Source organism: Mobula birostris, chromosome 22, assembly GCF_030028105.1.
Source record: "Mobula birostris isolate sMobBir1 chromosome 22, sMobBir1.hap1, whole genome shotgun sequence".
In the NCBI taxonomy this organism is placed as follows: domain Eukaryota; kingdom Metazoa; phylum Chordata; class Chondrichthyes; order Myliobatiformes; family Myliobatidae; genus Mobula; species Mobula birostris.
In genome coordinates this window covers 17,992,857-18,013,985 of record NC_092391.1, presented here as the reverse complement: position 1 = coordinate 18,013,985, position 21,129 = coordinate 17,992,857, and the positions used below count along the sequence as shown (strand labels likewise).

General features: G+C 43.6%; 1 protein-coding gene across 6 annotated transcripts in view; it reads right to left on the bottom strand.

The window, feature by feature from the left end:
* LOC140186210 (hemicentin-1-like) overlaps positions 1-21,129 on the bottom strand; it is a 449,816-nt gene that overhangs the window by 325,287 nt on the left and 103,400 nt on the right. For all 6 annotated transcript variants that reach the window (XM_072240181.1, XM_072240182.1, XM_072240183.1 and 3 more), the window contains exons 10-17: positions 19,255-19,376; positions 17,230-17,502; positions 14,828-14,972; positions 4,930-5,057; positions 4,542-4,655; positions 2,483-2,641; positions 1,231-1,425; positions 233-328 (exon numbers count right to left, since the gene is read on the bottom strand). In XM_072240181.1, coding sequence (XP_072096282.1) covers positions 233-328; positions 1,231-1,425; positions 2,483-2,641; positions 4,542-4,655; positions 4,930-5,057; positions 14,828-14,972; positions 17,230-17,502; positions 19,255-19,376 — 1,232 coding nt within the window. The remainder of the gene's footprint in view (positions 1-232; positions 329-1,230; positions 1,426-2,482; positions 2,642-4,541; positions 4,656-4,929; positions 5,058-14,827; positions 14,973-17,229; positions 17,503-19,254; positions 19,377-21,129) is intronic.

Sequence of the window (21,129 nt, the reverse complement as noted above, 5' to 3'; positions counted from 1 at the left end):
AATTAACCTCACAAGATGTGTCTTGCATTTGGGTCCACCCTTGCTCCCAATGCCCCGCCACTGTGACAGGTATCTCCGTTCTGAAATGCTTCTCTTTCCACAGAGGCCGGGTGACCTGCTGAATGTTTCCAGGATTTCCTCTTTTATTTTTACAGGGGGAGGGAACAGAAATCCTGGAAGAGACCCGTCAGGCCAAAATACTTCTTCCCTGCTTTCGCATCCAGTGACTTACCAAGACCGGTGATGGTCAGTGTCATTTCTCCACGGATCACTCCAAATTGGTTCCTGGCCTCACAAACGTATGTGGCTTTGTCATCTAACCACACATCTGTAAAGAGGAAAAAACAAGTAAAAACTCCAGCACCAACAGGGAAATTGAGCTTCCTCGTCTGTCTGTGGCAATGAATTCCACAGACTCACCATCCTCGGGCAAAAGAATTTCCTCTACATCTCTGTTTTAAAGGGATGTCCTTGGATTCTGAGGCTGTGACCACTGGCTTTTGAACTACTTAAGGTACAAACTTGTAATCACCTGTCCGTTAGGAAAGAAAGATGACAAGGTCCTGTGATCCTGATAAAATCACGTTATTTAAAGCATTCCCCACCAGCAGCCCACTTTGTCTCAAATGCAAAGGTATACTGTGGCCACTTACAGAAATGTCTTTGACAGAACTTCTCAAACACAAGCACAAAGAAGGCAGGCAACTGGAATCATCACCGCCAGCACTTTACCCTCCAACCCCCGAACTGATTGTGAACATATGGCAAGAGCGAATGTGGCTGATTGATCGTGTGGTGAATCGACTGGGCCTCCAATGCGCGAGAGGCACCCTCTCTTGGCGCCTGCTTTCGATTTAGTGCACAAATTAGCCTCAGCGGGCTTGGTTTGTCGCTCCCGCACTGTAATTTGTGCAGCGTGAACCGCTCCTAACATGACTCAGTAAAAATGTTTAATCCTACTGCTCTGTTGCTGTTTTGGTTCTGCATATACGTAACACAACCCCCCAAATCAGAAATAATCCTGGCTTTGAAATAAATCACTCTTCCTTCATCGCTGGGTTTAAGACCTGGAGTTCATCACCTAATAGCCTGAGTGGAGAGTCCCTCCCTCACACCGTCTACAAGAGGGAAGCTGCTCACCACAGGCTTCTCGCAGGCAATTAGGGAATGGTAATAAACATCGGTTTTGCCAACAGCACCTACGATGAGTTGAGAACAGACTTTACTTACTCTCAATAAACAAGCTGCCAGAACCCAACTGGGTAACGAGGCTCATGGAATCAGCTTTGGTGAAGATGGGCTGTCCATCAAGTCTCTGCCACGTGACCTGTGGAGTGGGGTAGCCTTCTGCACTGCAGGGGAACGTCACATTCTTACCGATTGCCACGGAGACGTCCGACGGAGCCTCTGAAAACAGGGGGGCAGCTGTGGAACAGAAGGTGATTTCACAAGAGGGGCAGGACACTACCATCCAAGACATCATCAATTCACAACCAGTCCCATCATGGTGGAGGCTATACAACAACCAGACTCAACAACAGTAACTTTCCCCAAGTAGTAAGGCTGATCAACACCTCCACCCACTAACCCTCCCCACAACTAGTTTATCATTTCCTGTCAAAGTCATCATATATACAGACACACCCTGCATCAATCAATGTATATAAGCTATCTTTATTTTATTTTATTTAGATATAGTGTGGAATAGACCCTTCTGGCCCTTCAAACACACTGCATAGCAACCCTAATAACGGTGCAATTTACTATGACCAATTCATCTACCTACTGGTAGGTCTTTGGACTGTGGGAGGAAACCAGAGCACCCGGAGGAAACCCACACGCTCAAGGGGAGAATGTTCAAACTCCTTACAGGCAGCTGCGGGAATTGAACCCAGGTCGCTGGTACTGTAAAGCATTGTGCTGACCACTACGCTACCATGCCACCTGTTAATGCAGTGGACTGTTTTTAATCTGTAGTTCGATAGGAAAAGTCAGTGGCATTTGCTAATCAATTATTATGTATTTATAATGCTTTTTTATTATTAGAGTTCTTTAACTTATTGTGTTTTTTATGCTGCATCGGATCTGGAGGAACAATTTTTTTCATTCTCCTTTAAACTTATGTGCTGGAAATGACATGAAACCATCTTTTTTTGGCGTGAGTGCATGCATGCGTCCGTGCGTGTGCGGTGTTGGTGGGACGATGTCTTTTTTATGCCTTTACAAGGCGCGGAGTGAGAGAGAGAGACTCACCACTCCCCACACAGACACTTTGCAGCACTTTTCCCTTTTTTATTTTGCGACCTCGACACTCAACCCAGCACGGATGGAAAGTGTACTCGGGAGCGGCCCCGACTGGGTTCGAACCCGGGAGCCTCCGTTCTAGAGTCCAGCGCTGATGTCATTGCGCCACCAGCCGGCCCAACATGAAACCATCTTGAACTTAAAGACTACCAGTGAATCGTGTTGCAGGATAACTTACATCCAACATCCAATGTCACCACAGCAGCGGAGGAGCCTGCTTCGTTGGTTGCTACGCAGGTATACACCCCAGCATCCATGTCCTGCACGTCCATTATCATCATTGTTCCTTGGAGAAGATCAACTTTTGCAAATGACACCAGAGTCATCTCCAAATCACCTGCTCAGCACAGAGTCGTAACATCATTAGGCACATTGAGACATCAAGCTCGATAGGTTCTTCATTAGTAAGGGTGCCAGGGGTTACGGGGACAAAGCAGGAGAATGGGGTTGTGGGGGATAATCGTCACGGTAGAATGGTGGGGAAGGCTCGATGGGACAAATGGCCCATTTCTGTTATGGTTTAAGACTGTCTCTCAGAAGAAAGCATTTTGGAGCAGTGGACCTATCATGATTTAAGTCACTTTTTCTCCCTTTTTCAGTTCTTGCTGTTTTAAAATGGGAGCCCCTCATCTTGGGGTCATTCCTTTCTTTGGGCCTGTTCAGTAAACTTCCTGATTCTGTACGGAAACATGGAAAAGACTGGCAATTCTGAGCAGCAGCCCACTGAATCCATATTTTAAGATTCCATTGATTGAATCACCTAGGTAATACTATGCTATTCCCATGGTCCTAAGCAATATAACATCCAGGGTCAGCAGAAAGGGTCATTGGCTGCAGTCTACCATCACTGCAGGACTTGTACGTGCCTAGGACAAAGAAGCGGGTAGGAAAAATTCATTGTGCACACTACACACCCAGCAAACACCCTTGTCCAAAAACTTCCTCCTGGTGTGCTCTACAGGGCTATTAAAACAAATACTTCACGTCATCTGAAAAGTTTCTCCCCTCATGGCAGTTATTCTGATCAACCAAGCTAGTTAGCTGCCCTGCCCCCTCTATCCATTACCTCACTCACCGCATTGGACTGTAAACGGTTTGCATTGCAAATACATAATGCTACACATTTCATTTCATATCCGTACTTCTAACCTGACTATTTATCTAATTCTTTATTCTTTATAACTGTTGATGTTGTTTTTGTTGCACGCTGCACTCTGACCAACACACCACAGCAAATTCCCAACACCGTACAACCTGCCAAGCAGAGCGCATGAGGTAACACACGCAGGAGGAACTCAGTAAATCCGGCAGCCTCTAGGGAGGGGAATACGCAGCTGACGTTTTGGCCAAGACCCTTCATCAGGACTGGAAGGTCAGGGGGGCAGAGGCCAGAATAAGAATGGGGTAGGGAGGGGAATGAGTGCAAGCTGGCAGGTGATGGGTGAGACCACTTGAGGAGGGATGAAGTAAGAAACTGGGACAGGATAGGTGGAAGAGGTAAAGGGCCGAAGAAGAGTGAATCAGCGGACCAGAATCAGAATCAGGTTTGTTATAGTCATAGTCATAGTCATACTTTATTGATCCCAGGGGAAATTGGTTATCACTGACATATGTCGTGAAACTTGTTGTTTTGCGGCAGCAGTACGGTGTGATACATAAACATTCTATAAATTACAGTAAGAAATTTATGGCTAGCCTCTTTCCCCTTGCTCCATCTTTCTATTCCGGCATCTCCCCCTACCTTCTCAGTCCTAATGAAGGGTCTCAGCCCGAAACAGCAACTGTTTATTCTTTTCTACGGATGCTGAGTTTCTCCAGAATATTGTGTGTTGCTTTGGATTTCCAGCACCTGCAGGCTTTCTTGTATTTATATGTATATACAATATTGCTTTTGTTATACATAATAGGAGGTGCAAAAGGAAAGCAAGAATAGTGAGGTACTGTTCATCAGTTCACTGGCCATTCAGGTGGAGGGGAAGAAGCTGTTTCTAAAACCACAGAAGAAAGGGAAGGAGGAAGGGACTAGTGAGAGGTGATAGGTAGGTGAGGAGAGGTGGGGTGAGAGGGTAACCAGAATGAGGAATGCGAAAAGAGAGATAGAGAGATTAGAAGTTAGAGAAATCGATGTTACAGAAGTCAGCACACAAGGCGTTGTACTTTCAGTGACAACGCGCTGCCTTGCTAGCTCAGTTGTCAGCCAACCCATGTGACGTGGCGCCCAGGGAAGTCTTAAGTACCTTTGTACCATTTGACCTCGGGCTGAGGGATCCCTGTAGCTTGACACTCCAGCAACGCCGCCTCAGTGACCACAGCAAGAACCAACGGATTCAGCGCGGAAACCGTGGGCGTCTCTGCAGGTGAACAAAAACAATTCCATCAGGGAAGCCAGTGCAGCTCAGAAACTCTGAACCAAACAGGTCACTCCCCGCATCCTGTTATTCCCTTCCGAAAGTACCCTGCTTCCCCGATTATAACAACAAAGATAAAGAGATCAAGACATTTTGGTGGAATAAAGCCCTAAAGCCATTAAGTCAAATGATGAGGCCCTTCACCCTCGGACCTGAAACTCTGTGCGGCAGCAGTTACGATTCCAGCTGCACTCCCCCTCCCCACTTACCCACTTACCTGTGTACTTGAGTGTCACTTCCTCCTGAGCTGTTCCAACCGTATTTGATGCAAGGCAGATGTAGCTCCCTGCATCCTCAGGAACGGCGTCTTTCAGTATCAAAGTACCATGTTCACTGATGTAGAGTCTGAGATGATAATAAAAGTCTATTAAGAAGGCTGAACTCTGACTCAACTATACTTAGTACATTTATAATCTTATTCTAAATTGGTTTCCCGATACTTTTGCAAAGTAGGTGCATCATATAGAAGTACACTGCTGGTATCATCATGGCATACTCTCTGACTAAAGGACACCAACAAGACAGGCCAACTATCAGGAAACCCCAGTGAGCTCACCTCTTTGAGCTAGGTTTCCAAAATTTGCTTCATAAACTGCATGCCTGATAAATTGTGTTTCAGAACTGTCACCATGTCCCTGCCTCAGCCGACTGCAGCCAGAAATTTCTCCCTGCAGACACTAATGGAGTTCTGAACATAACGTGCAGTGCCTTCTCCTTAGGAGCACTCGCAAGCTTGGCCATCCTATTGCAGTCAGAGAGCAAGGGAGCTATGGCTGCAAACGTTCCAGTACCATGGGATCCTACTGTGCAGGAGCAGGCTGTTTGGCCCTTCATGCTTTAGGAACAAGCTACCCAATGAGTCCCGATGAAGGGTCTCGGCCTGAAACATCGACTGCACTCTTTTCCATAGAAGCTGCCTGGCCTGCTGAGTGCCTCCAGCATTTTGAGTGTGTTGCTCGGATTTCCAGCATCTGCAGATTTTCTCTGTTTTGCAGTCCTGCTCCCCATATTTTTCTCCGTAACTGCAACCAGTTCATCTTCAAGCCTACGTTCAATTAACCAATGGAATCAAAATTCTGTCACATTGATGCCTATGGATCCTGTTCCTTGGTGTTCAGACTCCAGACCCTTGTCTCCAATGCTCTAGGTAATGTAGCTGATTTTACAAGAAATCTACAGGAGGTAAAATAGGAAATAAAATGCCAATGCTACATATTCACGAGGTAAATGAAACCCATGTCTCCTTCGTATAAACTAGCCATTCTTTCAGCCCAGGGCCAAATGCAACATACAACACGCTGAGCAACTCAGGGGTGAGGCAGCATCAATGGGCAACCAACGTCTCAGGTTGAGGCCCTTCATCCAGACTTGATCCTGCATTCAGTTCCTCTCAGATGCAAATGCTGTCTTCAAGAGGACTCTATTCAGTAAGCTTCCTCGGAATGTCAAACATTACTTCTTCGAAGAATTGCTGATGGTTAAGGAAACTCTGTTTGAATAATAAAAAAAGATCATTCTAAAACCAATTCTTCCCACTGCAGTGGCCAGCCTGGCAAAGCAGCTGGGTGGTCTCTGGAAAAGAGAGAAATTCAGAAGGAAGTTCCAGGGCAATGAAGGAAAAAATAATCACATTGAAAAATTCCTTCACTCACACACTCACAATCACAGAGATTATCTCATCAAATGGGCTGTAAGAGGTATAAAAGATGTTAGCACAGCGAATTCCCTTCTCTCTCTATTCTCGGCTCTATTTCATCATTACACTATGGAATTTGTACATAGTCTGCCTTTCTTCCTTCGACTGGAGCACATATTTGCAATGAGACAATTGCTATATTGTTTGGCCAATCAACGATCTCCAAGGCATTAAACACAGACCCAACTTCTGGTGGACCCAGGCAGCTGGGTTGGAATAGTTTGCAGTTTGATCTAATGCTCAAATAAAATCAGTTGTGGAAGGAGGGCCAACAATTAAATCATTTATCTTGGTTAAGTGTTAATGATATGCCCATACTGTCAATAAAGAACCAGTAGCCTTACTCATAGCCAAGGTTGGATATAATTATTCTGAAGTATGAACACATCCATGTTATTAACACAGCAGAGATGATAATCCCCAGATATTGTCCCTAGCAACAGAGTTTGGAGTTACTCACAAATAAGTGTTTAATTCATTACCAGAAATAATTTCCTTCTGTCCCTTTTTCAACGTTACTAATTGGCTACCTTTGTTTCATTCCTGTAAACAAATGCTTTTACTGGTTAACTTCAATTATTTTTATTAGCCGTCATTTCCATAGAGACCATTGTTGTTATTGGCCAACCCTGCTTTCAGTAAATTGCCTCTTGGGCCTTTATACTTTGTAGATTTGAACTTTTATATTCCCTGTAACCACTTTCAACATGGTGTTAGGATTGTTTATAAGTGCCTATGTGTGTGTTTGAGAAGACAAAATGGTTCCTTAGCTTGACTTCATCCATCTTTGGTTTACATCTTCCAAACAGAGTTCAGAGTTCAAAGTCAAAGTCAATTTATTATCACCATATACTAGCCTGAGATTCATTTTCTTGCAGGCATCCACCGTACAACAGAATCAATGAAAAATTACACAGAGTCAAAAACTGACAATCATTGTGCAAAGGAAGACAGGCTGTGCAAATACATGAAAAACAATAATCAATAAATAAATAAATTATGAGAACAGGAGTTGTAAAGTCCTTGAAAGTGAGCCTAAAGGTTGTGGAATCAGTTCAGTGTTGAAGTGAGTGAAGCTATCCATGCTGGTTCAGGAGCCTGACGACTGAAGGGTAATAGCTGTTTCTGAGCCTGGTAGTGTGGAACGTACAGCTCCTGTACCTCCTTCCTGATGGCAGCAGAGAGAAGGGAGCATGGCCTGGATGGTGAAAGTCCTTGATAATGGATGCTGCTTCCTTTCGGCAGAACGCCTTGCAGATGTTCTCAGTGGTGGAGAGAAAAGGGGCCTGAACTATCACCAAGTGGAAAGCTCAGATGTATAAGAGTTGATCAGAGCTTGATAGGAAATGCTTGTACCTCTGCATTAACCTGCTAGCAATTCCACACATTCCCTTGCAGCTAATGTGGTCCCAGACTTGCAAACTGCTCTGTATGGGGATTTTACTCAAAGACACACTAGTGATTTCTCATGAAGTCCAGCAACGAGGCATGAACTTGTTGCTTTATCCCAGTACTTACAGACTGAATCTATGGCCATTGATTCCAAATGGAGATGTCACTGCACCAAAGGAGGACGAGTACTAGTTAATATAGACTGGGGGAGTAAGGGAAGGCATGGGCGAAGGTAACAACAGGCTCTGATGTTCCTCCAGGAACTCATGGGGTCCCTCCTGTCCCTCCTGGTCTCCTGATGACAACTTCCAGTTTACCTGTCCAGAGCAACTTCCAGTTTGTTGTTGGTGATTCTAGTCAAAGAAGGTAAAGTAAGAATTTTGTCCAAAGATAACTCATGAGTCTATTGTATATCACTGGGTGCAATCTTACACCTTACATGTGGCCAACACAAAAAAAAAACAGTTTCTTAAGAAAAAGGCTCTTATGACTTCTGTGATTCAATGAAGGTGACAAGGAGTGACAGGAGGCATTACCGAGCAGATCAGGTTCAGGGATCTATATACCGAGCAGATCAGGTTCAGGGATCTATATACTGAGCAGATCAGGTTCAGGGATCTATATACTGAGCAGGGTAGGTTCAGGGATCTATATACAGAGCAGAGTAGGTTCAGGGATCAATATACTGAGCAGATCAGGTTCAGGGATCCACATACTGAGCAGATCAGGTTCAGGGATCTATATACTGAGCAGATCAGGTTCAGGGATCCACATACTGAGCAGATCAGGTTCAGGGATCTATATACTGAGCAGATCAGGTTCAGGGATCTATATACTGATCAGGGTAGGTTCAGGGATCTATATACTGAGCAGAGTAGGTTCAGGGATCAATATACTGAGCAGAGTAGGTTCAGGGATCTATATACTGAGCAGAGTAGGTTCAGGGATCAATATACTGAGCAGATCAGGTTCAGGGATCTATATACTGAGCAGGGTAGGTTCAGGGATCTATATACAGAGCAGAGTAGGTTCAGGGATCAATATACTGAGCAGATCAGGTTCAGGGATCCACATACTGAGCAGATCAGGTTCAGGGATCTATATACTGAGCAGGGTAGGTTCAGGGATCTATATACTGAGCAGAGTAGGTTCAGGGATCAATATACTGAGCAGAGTAGGTTCAGGGATCTATATACTGAGCAGAGTAGGTTCAGGGATCAATATACTGAGCAGATCAGGTTCAGGGATCTATATACTGAGCAGATCAGGTTTAGGGATCTATATAGGATAATTCTGCACTCAGAGTTACCATTTTATATTTGCTGAATTCAACAAGAGCCTGTTGACATCCTGTCACTTTGGCATTAAAAATAAGCCCCATAAAGTGTAGAAAGCAGCCGATCACTCTCGCCAGGTCGTAACAGACTCTGCTCAGATTGCTTTGTCTGAGATGTCGAAGTGTTGGGGTGGACAGTCGTTTTGGGTGGACTCTACATCGTGGTCTCTGGGGGCTTTGCTGTTGCTTGCAGGGTGGGTGGTGAGGGTTGATGCTTTTGCTGGAGCAGGTGGGGGAGGGGCTGATACTTTTGCTGCTGATTGAGTGGGAGAGGGGAGGGGGCTTTGGGGTTCTAACATTTTTCTGTCATTTATTCCTTGCGGTTTTCCTTCTGTTTTGTGGAAGAGTAAGGATTTCAGATTGTATACTGTATAGAATATCTGGTATTAAACTGAACCATTGAATCACTAATAACAGTAACAATCAAAGACTCAATACGGTGGAAGCAATAATCCAGCTTTAACTTATCCAGGCAAAACTGTGAAGAGGCCTCATCAAAATTCAGCTCAGGTCAACCAGGCAAGATCTACCTTTCCACCAAATTCAAATCAAATATATTAAACCCGCAAAACAAAGTTAATTAATTAAGAAGCTTCCCCCCCCCCACACACACACACTTCACTCCTTTTCTATGTTGCTAAGTAAAATGTAAAAGATTAAAGACCTTTATTCTTTTCCTACCTTTAACAAGCCCATGAAATTCAGATCAAATAAATTAAGAGTGCAAATTGATGTCAATTAATATAAGAGGTTTTCACATTTTGCTTCTTTTCACTGGAACATAGAAATATGAACTCCATCCTCCAATTGATCTGAGTTCTTGTATCTCTTCACTTCTTCTCTGTCGCCATTGGAGTTAGGAGGAGATTCTCACCCAACGGACAGACTTCATTGCTCTTCCTGACTAACATGTTGAGATATCCACTCAGTGGCCACTTCACTAGGTTCTTCTTGTACCTAATAAACTGGCAGTCGAGTACATGTCCGTGGTCTTCTGCTGTAACCCATCCACTTTAACGTTCAAAGTGTTCTTCATTCAGAGATGTCATACTGCACACCAACTTCCCGTCAGCTTGAACCAGTGTGGCCAATCTCCTCTGACCTCTCTCATTAACAAAGCATTTTCACCCACAGAACTGTGGCTCACTGGACATATTTTGCTTTCCACACCATTTTTAACTCTAGTGACTACTGTGCATAAGAGTCCTAGGAGATCAGCAGTTTCTGAGATACTCAAGCAACCCCATCTGGCACCAACGATCATTCCATGGTCAAAGTCACTTAGATCACATTTCTTCCCCATTTTGATATTTGGTCTGAACAACAATTGAGCCTCTTGACCACATCTGCACCCTTTTATGAACTGAGTTGCTGCCACATGATTGGCTGATGAGATGCTAGCATTAATAAGCAAGTGTACAGGTGTACCTAATAAAGTGGCCACTGAGTGTACATTATGTGGGAGTCATTCTTTTCACAGGAGAACCATGGAGAATCAAAGACAATTTACAACAAAGAAGGAAGCCACTTGGAACACCTTGCCTGAGCCGGTCGAAAAGGAACTACCCAACCTAATCCCACCTTCCTGTATTAGGTCTTCAAGACCACATCAGTGTATAGTTTAACAGTGAGGTGAGCTTCTGTTTCCGCTAGAGCAAACCTCTACCATCCTCATCTCCAAGTTAAAGTTCAAATTCAAAGTCATAGTAAATGAAGAGAAACTGTGCAAATAAAAAAAATACTGTGAACATGAGTTGTAAAAGAGTCCTTGAAAGTGAGTCTGTAGGTCATAGGATCAATTCAGTGCTGTGGCCAATGAAGTTATCAACATCAGTGCAGGAGCCAAATCAGCGAAGGATAGTAACTGTTTCTGAACCTGGTGGTGTGGGACCTAAGGCTCTTGCATCTCCTTCTCGAGGGCAGCAGTGAGAAGAGAGCATGGCCTGGATGGTGAAAGTCTATGATGATGGATGTTGCTTTCTTTTGGCAGTGCTCCTTGTATGTACTAAATACTGGAGAGTAAAGGGGCCTGATCTCTTAGGAAATGGAAAACTCAGATGAATTTCCCACTTGATGGAAGTAGTGAAAAGGAAGCATGGCCTGATGGCATGGGTTCCTTGATGATGGATGCTACTTTCTTGCGACAGCACTAATATTTCTACCAATTACTTTAAATCCTTGCCTTCAACTAAGGGAAGTAATTACCTACAGCTTTCTCTCTGAGTCTTTCAGAATTATGGTCTCTGTTCCAAAGAACATAACCTTGGCTTATCGAATCTTTCCCCTTGGTTACTTTTAAATGAAAAATTGACGTTGGTGCTGGGCCAGTTCGAGATTGCAGATCTGGAGATGAATCTCATTAAAGAGCCACAATGTCAAAAATATCATTCCTCCAAAGTTCCTTGGCACAAGTAACTGTATTGTTTTAATAAACTTTAATAGAGGAATATATAGATTTCTTTATGTGCTGTGTGTGAGTTATATGCACTATGTACTCCTACATTTTATGGTCTTATACCTTATGGAATTGTGCTCCTTGGTCTGGAGGAATGCTGTTTCATTTGGTGGTATACACATATACAATTGAACGACAATAAACTTCAACTTGAACAACAACTTGCCAATCAGGCAGGCGGCCAGATTGGCTGCATAAGGGACAGGAGGCTTCATAGGCTGTTAACCAAGCTATGTTAATAGAACCATGGAGAGCATTCTGACTGGTTGCATCACCCCCTAGTCTGGAGAGGCCACTGTACAGGGTTGGGAGAAGCAGCAGAAGTTTGTAAGCTCCACCAGCTCCACCGTTGGCCATACCCTCCCAGTGTCAGGAAGCGATACCTCAAAATGGCAGCATCTGTCATTAAGGACCCCCATCACCCATGGTATTCCTTCTCCTCATTGCTACCATCAAGGAGGAAGTTCAAGAGCCTGAAGACACACACTCAGTGTCTCACAAACAGCTTCTTCCCCTCCGTCATCAGATTTCTGAACAGACAATGAACCCATGAACACTATCTCAGTATTTTTTTCTCTCTTTTTGCACTACTTAGTCGATTTGTAATTTCATTTTATATATACTTCTTATTGTAATCTATAGTTTTTAATATTATTATTGGAAAGTGCTGCGATTGTCCAAAACACCTTATTAATAGTCCAATAATAATAATAATAATAATAGGCATTCATTAGTCTTGCGAGACCATGGATCTGCGCCTGGAAAGCCTTCACTCTCCAGGGCACAGGCCTGGGCAAGGTTGTATGGAAGACCAGTAGTTGCCCCTGCTGCAAGTCTCCCCTCTCCATGACACCAATGTTGTCCAAGGGAAGGGCATTAGGACCCATACAGCTTGGCACCAGTGTCGTCGCAGAGCAATGTGTGATTAAGTGCCTTGCTGAAGGACACAACACGTTGCCTCGGCTGGGGCTCGAACTCATGACCTTCAGGTCGCTAGTCCGATGCCTTAACCACTTGACCACGTGCCCACACACATTAATAGTCCAATATACCTTATTAATAGCCCGATGCACCTTATTAGTAGTTCAATACACCTTATTAATAGGCCAGTACACCTGACTCCACAATCTATGAACTCACTTCCAAGGACCCTACAACCCTTGTTCTCACTATTATTTATTTATATATTTATTATGACTATTTTTATTTGCATGGTTTGTCCTGTTGCACATTTGTTAGTTGGACTTTGTGTGTAGTTCTTCATTGATTCTATGGTATTTCTTTGTCCTACTGTGAATGCCTGCAATAAAATGAACCTCGAAGTATTATACAGTGACATTATACTTAGTTTGATAATAAATTTCCTTCGGAGTTTGAAGGAACTGGGTCCTGGTAAGTTTACGGCGATGGTGAAAGCATAGGCACAGTGAGCTTGAGGAGAATGTGGGGAGATGCAGCTCGGGGGGTTTAAAGTGAGACCGGGATATTGGGCCTTGGTGAGTTTAAAGGCAGCACGGGAAACATCACCCAGAGAGTGGGCGGCATGGTAGCAAAGCAGTTAGCTCAACGCTTTACAGCGCCTGTGATCAGCGACCGAGGTTCAATTCCTGCCCTTGTCTGTAAGGGATGTGTACGCTCCCCCCGTGACTGCACGGGTTTCCTCCAGGTGCTCTGGTTTCCTCCCACAGTCCAAAGACGTGCGGGTTAGGGTTGGTAAGTCATGAGCGTGTTATGCTCGCACTGGAAGCATGGCGACACTTGTGGGCTGCCCCCAGCGCACAGTCAGACTGTGTGGGTCGCTGACACAAACAACGCATTCCACTGTGTGTTCCAATGTTTCGATGTGCGTGTGCCAAATAAAGCTAATCTTTAGTGTTTAAAAAGCTGGACCATCAGGTTGTCAAAACAGTTGGGGAGCAGCTTGATGGAGTTTGACTATAATTGAGTTACTGGGCTAGCAGCCAGAATTCTGGACCATTGATTCATTGACATGAGGTTGAGTTCCACAGCGGCAATCCAGACAGAAATAAAAATCTGGAAACATTCTCCTCTTCATGCCCCATTCTATTCCACTGAGATTACTCCTCTTTCTTCTAATCCAAGGAGAGCCAAGTCCAGTCTGTTCAGTCTCTCCTCACAAAACAAGTTACTGCAGGTGGAGCGGAGTAATGATCACGCTAAATGGCGACCCCTTTGCTTGCATCTTCAGAAACAGCTCTATTTCCATTTTGAATATCTTTACTTTTCCCTTTCAGGGTTCTTTTGAAGACCCTGACCTGGAGTTACACGCTGACTTTGGTTCTTTGCAGGAATGGGACCCGTTCTCGGGGTTTAATAACTGGCTGTTGTTTGGCACGCCAAGGGCTCGGTCTGAGAGTCCGGCTCGAATTCAGAAGCCTAGGATCTCGGGGCTCTGGAGACGGGAGGATCGAGGGACGGTGTCATGGCAGGAGACCCGTGTGTCATCGGGGGAGTTGAAATATCTACGGCTGTGTGCCTGGAGACCTGAGATCTTCAGGCACAGAGCTCAGAAAAGGTGACGTAACAGACTTTTAGCATCGTAAACCAGCGAGTTGTTTGTTAAGTCTCTCCGCTCGCTGGGAAAATGGAGACACCTCCTGCTCCCTTATTAGGGAGAGAGAGAGCCTATGGTATGTCGAATGCTGGTGTGAAACACGAAGTCTTTGGGTTAACTACAAGTCTGTGTCTTTGCTATTGCTTTGCTCACGCTTGAGTGCTCGGTGATGGGTGCCGATACTTTTTTTGCTGGTGGGGGGAGGGGGAATCGTTGCTTGCTGCTGTTTACGCACTGGAGGGAGGGGCAGCTGGGGTTCGAACGTTTTACTGTCGTTCATTCTTTGGGGCACTCCTCTATTTTCGTGGACGTTTGCAAAGTAAAAGCATTTCAGGATGTATATTGTATACATTTCTCTGACATTTAAATTGAACCTTTGAACCTTTGAAACCCCACAACACAGGAATTAATATGGTGATTATTTGTGGCATTTCCTGCCTGATATTTCTTCCCTGGTTGAGTCAATTCCAACATTCCCACCCCCGCTCCAGCAGGAGATGAGCAGGGCCAGTAACATTGCCTGTGCGGCCCAGCTGACTGATGAGCTGCCGGGCCAAATCAGTCAATCACACCTGTTTAATGTGACCACTCGGCGTGAGACACATCGAACCTCCTCCTCTGCTCCAACACTTGAAATGGGACAAAGCCCCAGCTCCCTCACCTGTCACTGCTCATCACGAACGCACCCTCACGGATCCAGGCCACTCCAGGATCGGGATAGCCAGCTGTTGCCACACAGTCAACGTGGACCTCCGCTCCCCTTGAGAAGCTCTGTGCGCTGGGGTTCACCGAAACACGCGGGGCCTCTGCAGACAAAGACACAAACCAAGACACCTGAAACAACACACACAAAATGCTGGAGGAACTCAGCAGGTCAGGCAGCATCTTCAGAAATGAATAAACAGTTGACATTTTAGGCCGAGACTTACTTCAGAACTCCTGAAAAACCTGAAGGCTGATTAACTCCATCTACAACATAATAGTCAGTTCCCTCACAAATACAGAACTGCTAGAAAGTTCCATCATTTTCTGTTTTTATTTCAGGTTTCTTTCAATTCCTCGACATCACCATATCAGAGGATCTGTCCTGGAACCAGCACAAAAATGCCACCACAAAGAAAGCACGACAGTGCCTCTACTTCCTGAGAAGTTTGCGTTAGGTCCCACACTACCAGGTTGTAACTACCAAGTTATTAACTTACAACCAGCAGGCTCCTGAACCACTGTGGATAACTTCACTCACCTCAACATTGAACTAACTCCCCAACCTATAGACTCACTTTCAATGACTCTTCTACTCATGTTCTCAGTATCATTTATTTACTTTTTTCATTATTCGCACAATTTATCTTCTTTTGCACATTGGTTGTTTGTCAGTCTTTACTATTTATATTTTTTCATAAACTCTATTATATTTTTTGTGTTCCATAAATGCCACCAAGAAAATGTAGTACATTGTGACATGTACTTTGATAATACATTTACTCTGACTTTGACTTCCAGCATCTGCTGTCTTTGGCTATGGATTCTCAACTTTCACCAGTAAAGGTTTGTCTTATGGTCTATTATCAGATCGCCATGGAGACAGGGCCAGGTAGCCTGGAATTCCATAACAATATTCATGTTAATGTTCTTCAATGGATCAGAAGCCTGCCCAGAGGAAGGAAGCCTAAGTCCTTCCATCCTGACCCAGGACACAATGGTCCATCCCTGTCTAAAGCAGAAGGATAGATACAACAAATTTTCAAACACCCATGATAGTTTTAATACTGAGGATGATCTGATCATTTCTCACAAAGAGTATACAACAGCTGTGTTTGTTGTTCATCCTTTCTGACTCTTAATTATCTAGCATTTCGATTTCATTTCAGACTTCCAGCACTCGTAATATTCTATTTTGTTGAACTTCACAGTGGCTTGTATTTGCTTATGTGTTAAACATGGAGAAGCTTGCTCTAGTTACACCTTAGCTCCTGTACCACCAGGTTCAGGAACAGTTATTACCCTTCAACCATCACACCTGAACTAGTGTGGATAACTTCACTCAGCTCAACACTGAACGCAACCTATGGACTCATTTTCAAGGACTCTACAACTCAAGTTCTCAGTATTATTTAGTCACTTATTTGTTTTTTTTGGATTTGCAGAGTTTGTCTTCTTTTGCACATTGGTTGGCCAGCAGTCTTCTTTTGTGTTCAGTTCTTCGTTGGTTCTAATGTGTTTCTTAGTTCTACCTGAAGATGCCCGCAAAGAGATGAATCTCGGGGTTGTACGTGGTGATATATATGTAATTTGATAATAAATGTACTTTGAACTTATTTCTCCCTTGTGTCGCTGGTGCTCTTTTGTGTCTGTCCACTAATGCTTGACCACACATATGTCAGTAAATGATATCAGAACCCCGGAACAAGAGGCAAAAGTATTAATCACTGGAAAATAATTTGATTAGAGTAGAAGGAAGTGGCCATTAAGTCCAGAACAGCTTATACTCCATCATCACAAAACCTCTCTCAACATATCCCTCAACCACTTCCTGAAATGGAAGTGGCTTCCCTTGGCAAATTACGCACAAATTTTCAATTTTATCTGAAGTAACAATTCAACCTGTTTTTTTCTCTCTTCCAGTTTCCACCTTCCTTGTCTGAGGCTCTAATTGCCCACAATTGGACACAATACTGCTTTTCTGAATTTTCTTGCTGATCCCTCAACTATCCTGTAACCATTAATTCTTCTCCAATCTTTAACCGTATCAAAATCTCCAAGGGAAACAGAACCGATTTTGAGGTGGTTAAGTTCTCAACGTCCTGAACCGGCTGGTTCACTTTTCTTTTTCCCTCACAGCCCCTGCTTCCATTGATCCCTTTAAGCTCACCAGGGCCCAGATCCCTGACTTCCCCTTTAAACTTACTGAACTCCACGTCCCATATTCTCTTTAAACTTATCTGAACCTAGTTTTCCATGTATAATTACACTACGTTCACTGAAAAGTTATTACATTTCATCCAATAAAACCATCAGGTTTGCCCAATGGATACACGGAAGGCAGTCTAGAGCCATTCTTACCGGGAATGAACAGCCACACCGAAGCTTGGCTCCAGCCATACATATTGACCGCCACACATTCATAGCGGCCCACGTCCTCGGGCTGCACGTTCCGAATTTCCAAAGATGAATTCCTCAAAGGAATAACTCGCTTATTGTCAGTTTTCAGCTTGATCCCATCACGCATCCAGGTAATGTTATATCGGAAGCTTCCAAGAATAGTGCATGTCAGGACCACCTGATCCCCCGGGAATGCGGTGACGTTTTGAGGAATCTCCACACTAGGAGGTGGCTCTGGAGAAATAGTTAGCAGCGATAAAGGAAGATATGAAGTGATGTGAAATAAAGATAATTCTTAAGAACATCACTGTCCTCTACAGAATAGTGTAGAATCTTCACACTGGGAGATGCCTCTAGAGTTTCTGTGCAACTCTTACAGAAACTGCCAGATCAAAACAGAACTTTTGGAATAATTTTGGACCCAAAACTACTTCCCACAAATAAATTAATTTACATATATGTAAGATTAAGGTTATCCATAAAAAAGGATAGATTTAACAAACAGTGGTGAAGGTCCAAAAAAAAAGGCTTTGTGATCTAAATAAACAGATTAAAATGTGCAGAAAATAATCAGAAAGGAAAATGAAATGTCAGCCTTTACAATGAGAGTACTAAAGGACAGAGGCATACAGTGATATAAAGTGCTGGGCTGATTACACTAAGAGTGCTAGGATTAGGACAAAGTAAATTCTCCAGAATTATATCTGGATTTCAAGTCAAATTAAAAGGGGAGATTGCACTAAGTAGAGTTGCAATCGCTGGAACCTGGGAATCATTTGATTGGAATCTCCCAGATGTAAGAAAGAAGTGATGGGGTCAATAGAGAGAAACTCGCACTATCTGGCTCAAAATATTAAGCCTAATGTACGTTTTCCCGTTCAGTAATCTGAACCAGAATTTTCAAGAGTAGGGTTAGGAAATATTTCTACAAACAACAAAGGGGTTGTAGATGTAAATTCTCTTCTTAACATTACATCAACAGATAATCTGAAATTGAGTTATTCTAGTTAAATATAGGATGAATCAAATGCGAGAAGAGAGAGCTAGGACACAGATCAGTGAAGAGGGAATAAGTAAAGTGCTATCCTTCTAAGTTCTAAAGCACATGGAAGGAGTTGAAAAGTTCCCCTAACTGAACACTAATGGTTACCCCCCTGTGCACTAATTAGTTACTATTTTTCTAACTCATAGCTGGTTATCTCACAGCCAAAGTCTACAAAGCTCTCATCGTGCGGCCTCACGATTGAGCACAGGCATGTCAGGAAAATGAGCTCCAGCGTGCTAGTGCCCGAGGCAGTGAAAGGAGAGGGTGGGGGGAGGATGACGGATTTATGACAGGCCGAGTCGTGTATTTGATGTGTACGTTGAAGAGGCCCAGAGCTCAGAAATGTGGTGATCCAAATGAGGGAGCAGGCAGGCTGAATGCAACAGGGAGGCAATCACTACTTACCTTGGGATTGGCTTGGAGTTATTATCAGTGAAGTATTACAGTACAGGGGGTAACCACTAACCTTATTTCATTATTTAAGAGTGGTAAAAGAAAACAGGGAAGTGCAGTCATGGGGCACAACAGCACAGAAACAGGCCCTTTAGCCCATCTTAATGCTGACAGCCCATTCCACACTCTCAACACCCTCTGAATGAAGAGCTCCCCCTCAGGTTCCCCATAAACATTTTATCTTTCACTCTTAACCCATGACCTCCAGTTCTAGTCTCACCCAACGTCAGTGGAAAAAGCTTGCTTACATTTACCCTATCTACCCCCTCATAATCTTGTACACCTTAAATACAAACCAAAAAGAAAGTACATTTCTAAGAAGGAGACGGGCAAAATGGTATTAAACCAAACAAAAACATCATTCTCAACTTCCTCATCACATGCATCTTCAATTCTGGGTTATTTGCAGAAAATACTGAAATAACAATTTATCTGCTGCATCAACACCCACCACCAACATTAGTATCAAAGCCTCAATGATCACTCACCAGTAACAAACAAGTAGGTCCTAGCAAGGCCGGTGCCTGAGTTACTGATAGCCACACAGTCGTAAAACCCTTCATCAGATCCAGAAACAGCAGGAATTTCCCATGTAGTGTTCACAGTGTCACTGAAAGGATAAAAGTACCATTAATGTGTGTGAGAAACCCACATTCCAAGTAAATCCACAATGTAACATCGCACACCAGAGTGGGAGTGTGGGTTTTTAAGACATACCTTTCTTTGACGCTGCAGATCTACTCCCTCATTTGTTGCAAATCAGAATGTGTTTTTGGTTCAACTTTTTAAAAAAAATATTAGTTTTATTTGTCACGTGTACGTCAAAACATCAAAACAGTGGAATGTGGCGTTTACATCGAAGCAAATTAATGAGGATTGTTTTGGGAGCAGCCTGCACCAACGTAGCATGCCCTCAGCTTGCTAGCCCTAACCGTACATCTTTGGAATATGGGATGAAGCCAGAGCACCTGAAGGAAACCCAGGTGTTCATGGAGAGAACAGACTGGCTCCTTGCAGACAGCAGCGGGAATCGAACCCAGTGACTGACTGCAGATGCTGCGAAACGATTCTGCTATCCAGTGCAATACTGAGCTGCCTCTATCTTATATTCATGGGCAGAAAACAAATATTGGCAACTACAGTGAAAGAAAATTCAAAGATATACTGTAAGTGCATTAGGACATAAAGAACAATTGGCCTGTCCCCTAAAACCCTCACTGATTTTTATAGATGCACCGTGGAAAGCATTCTTCTAGGGTGCATCACAACCTGGTATGGAAGTTGTCCTGTCCAAGACCGAAAGAAGCTGCAGAAGATCGTGAACACGACGCAGCACATCACACAAACCAATCTTCCATCCGTGGAGTCACTTTACATTGCACGCTGTCGGAGCAGTGCTGCCAGGATAATCAAGGACACGACCCACCCAGCCAACACACTTTTCGTCCCTCTTTCCTCCGGGAGAAGGCTCAGGAGCTTGAAGACTCGTACGGCCAGATTTGGGAACAGCTTCTTTCCAACTGTGATAAGACTGCTGAACGGATCCTGACCCGGATCTGGGCCATACCCTCCAAATATCCGGACCTGCCTCTTGGTTTTTTTGCACTACCTTACTTTCCATTTTTCTATTTTCTATTTATGACTTATAATTTAAGTTTTTAATATTTACTAATTTTTACTATTTTTAATATTTAATATTTGTAATCCAGGGAGTGGGAAGCGCAGAATCAAATATCGCTGTGATGATTTACGTTCTAGTATCAATTGTTTGGTGACAATAAAGTATAAAGAAGGTAGTTAACAAAAGAGAGAGTTTTCAGATAAAGAGATATGATGTTAGTGTTGAGGTTAAGGTTGACAACTATGAAAAGTTGTAAGGGTAAGAGAGAAAATGGTTATGGAATTATCACCTCTGAAAATGGATCTATTGCCAGGCCCAGATGAAATATGTACCAGGCTGTTAAAAGCAAAGAAATTTCAGATTGAAAACTACATCTTTTCGACCCTACCTAGGTGCAAGAATATTGTTAGGGGATTGGAAGACTGCTAACTGTTATTTAAATAGGGAGGAAAAGATAAACAGGACAATTAATTTAACTTTGGTAGAGGGAGACTTAATAAAATCGGTTCATGTTGACAATATAAACCACAGTTCGGGGGCAAGGAATAATCAGTGACGGTCAGCATGAAATTGCCAACGTGTTTCTGAGGAGGTAACGAAAGATCAAAGAGGGATGTGCACTGTGGTTTGATATGGTGTTTTTTTGGTTGATTTTTGCCAGGTTTTTGATGTGTCAGCTGGCCAAATAAGTAAAAGATCATGGAATGCCAGGAAGTGTGGAAAATCGGACCCAAAGCTGGAT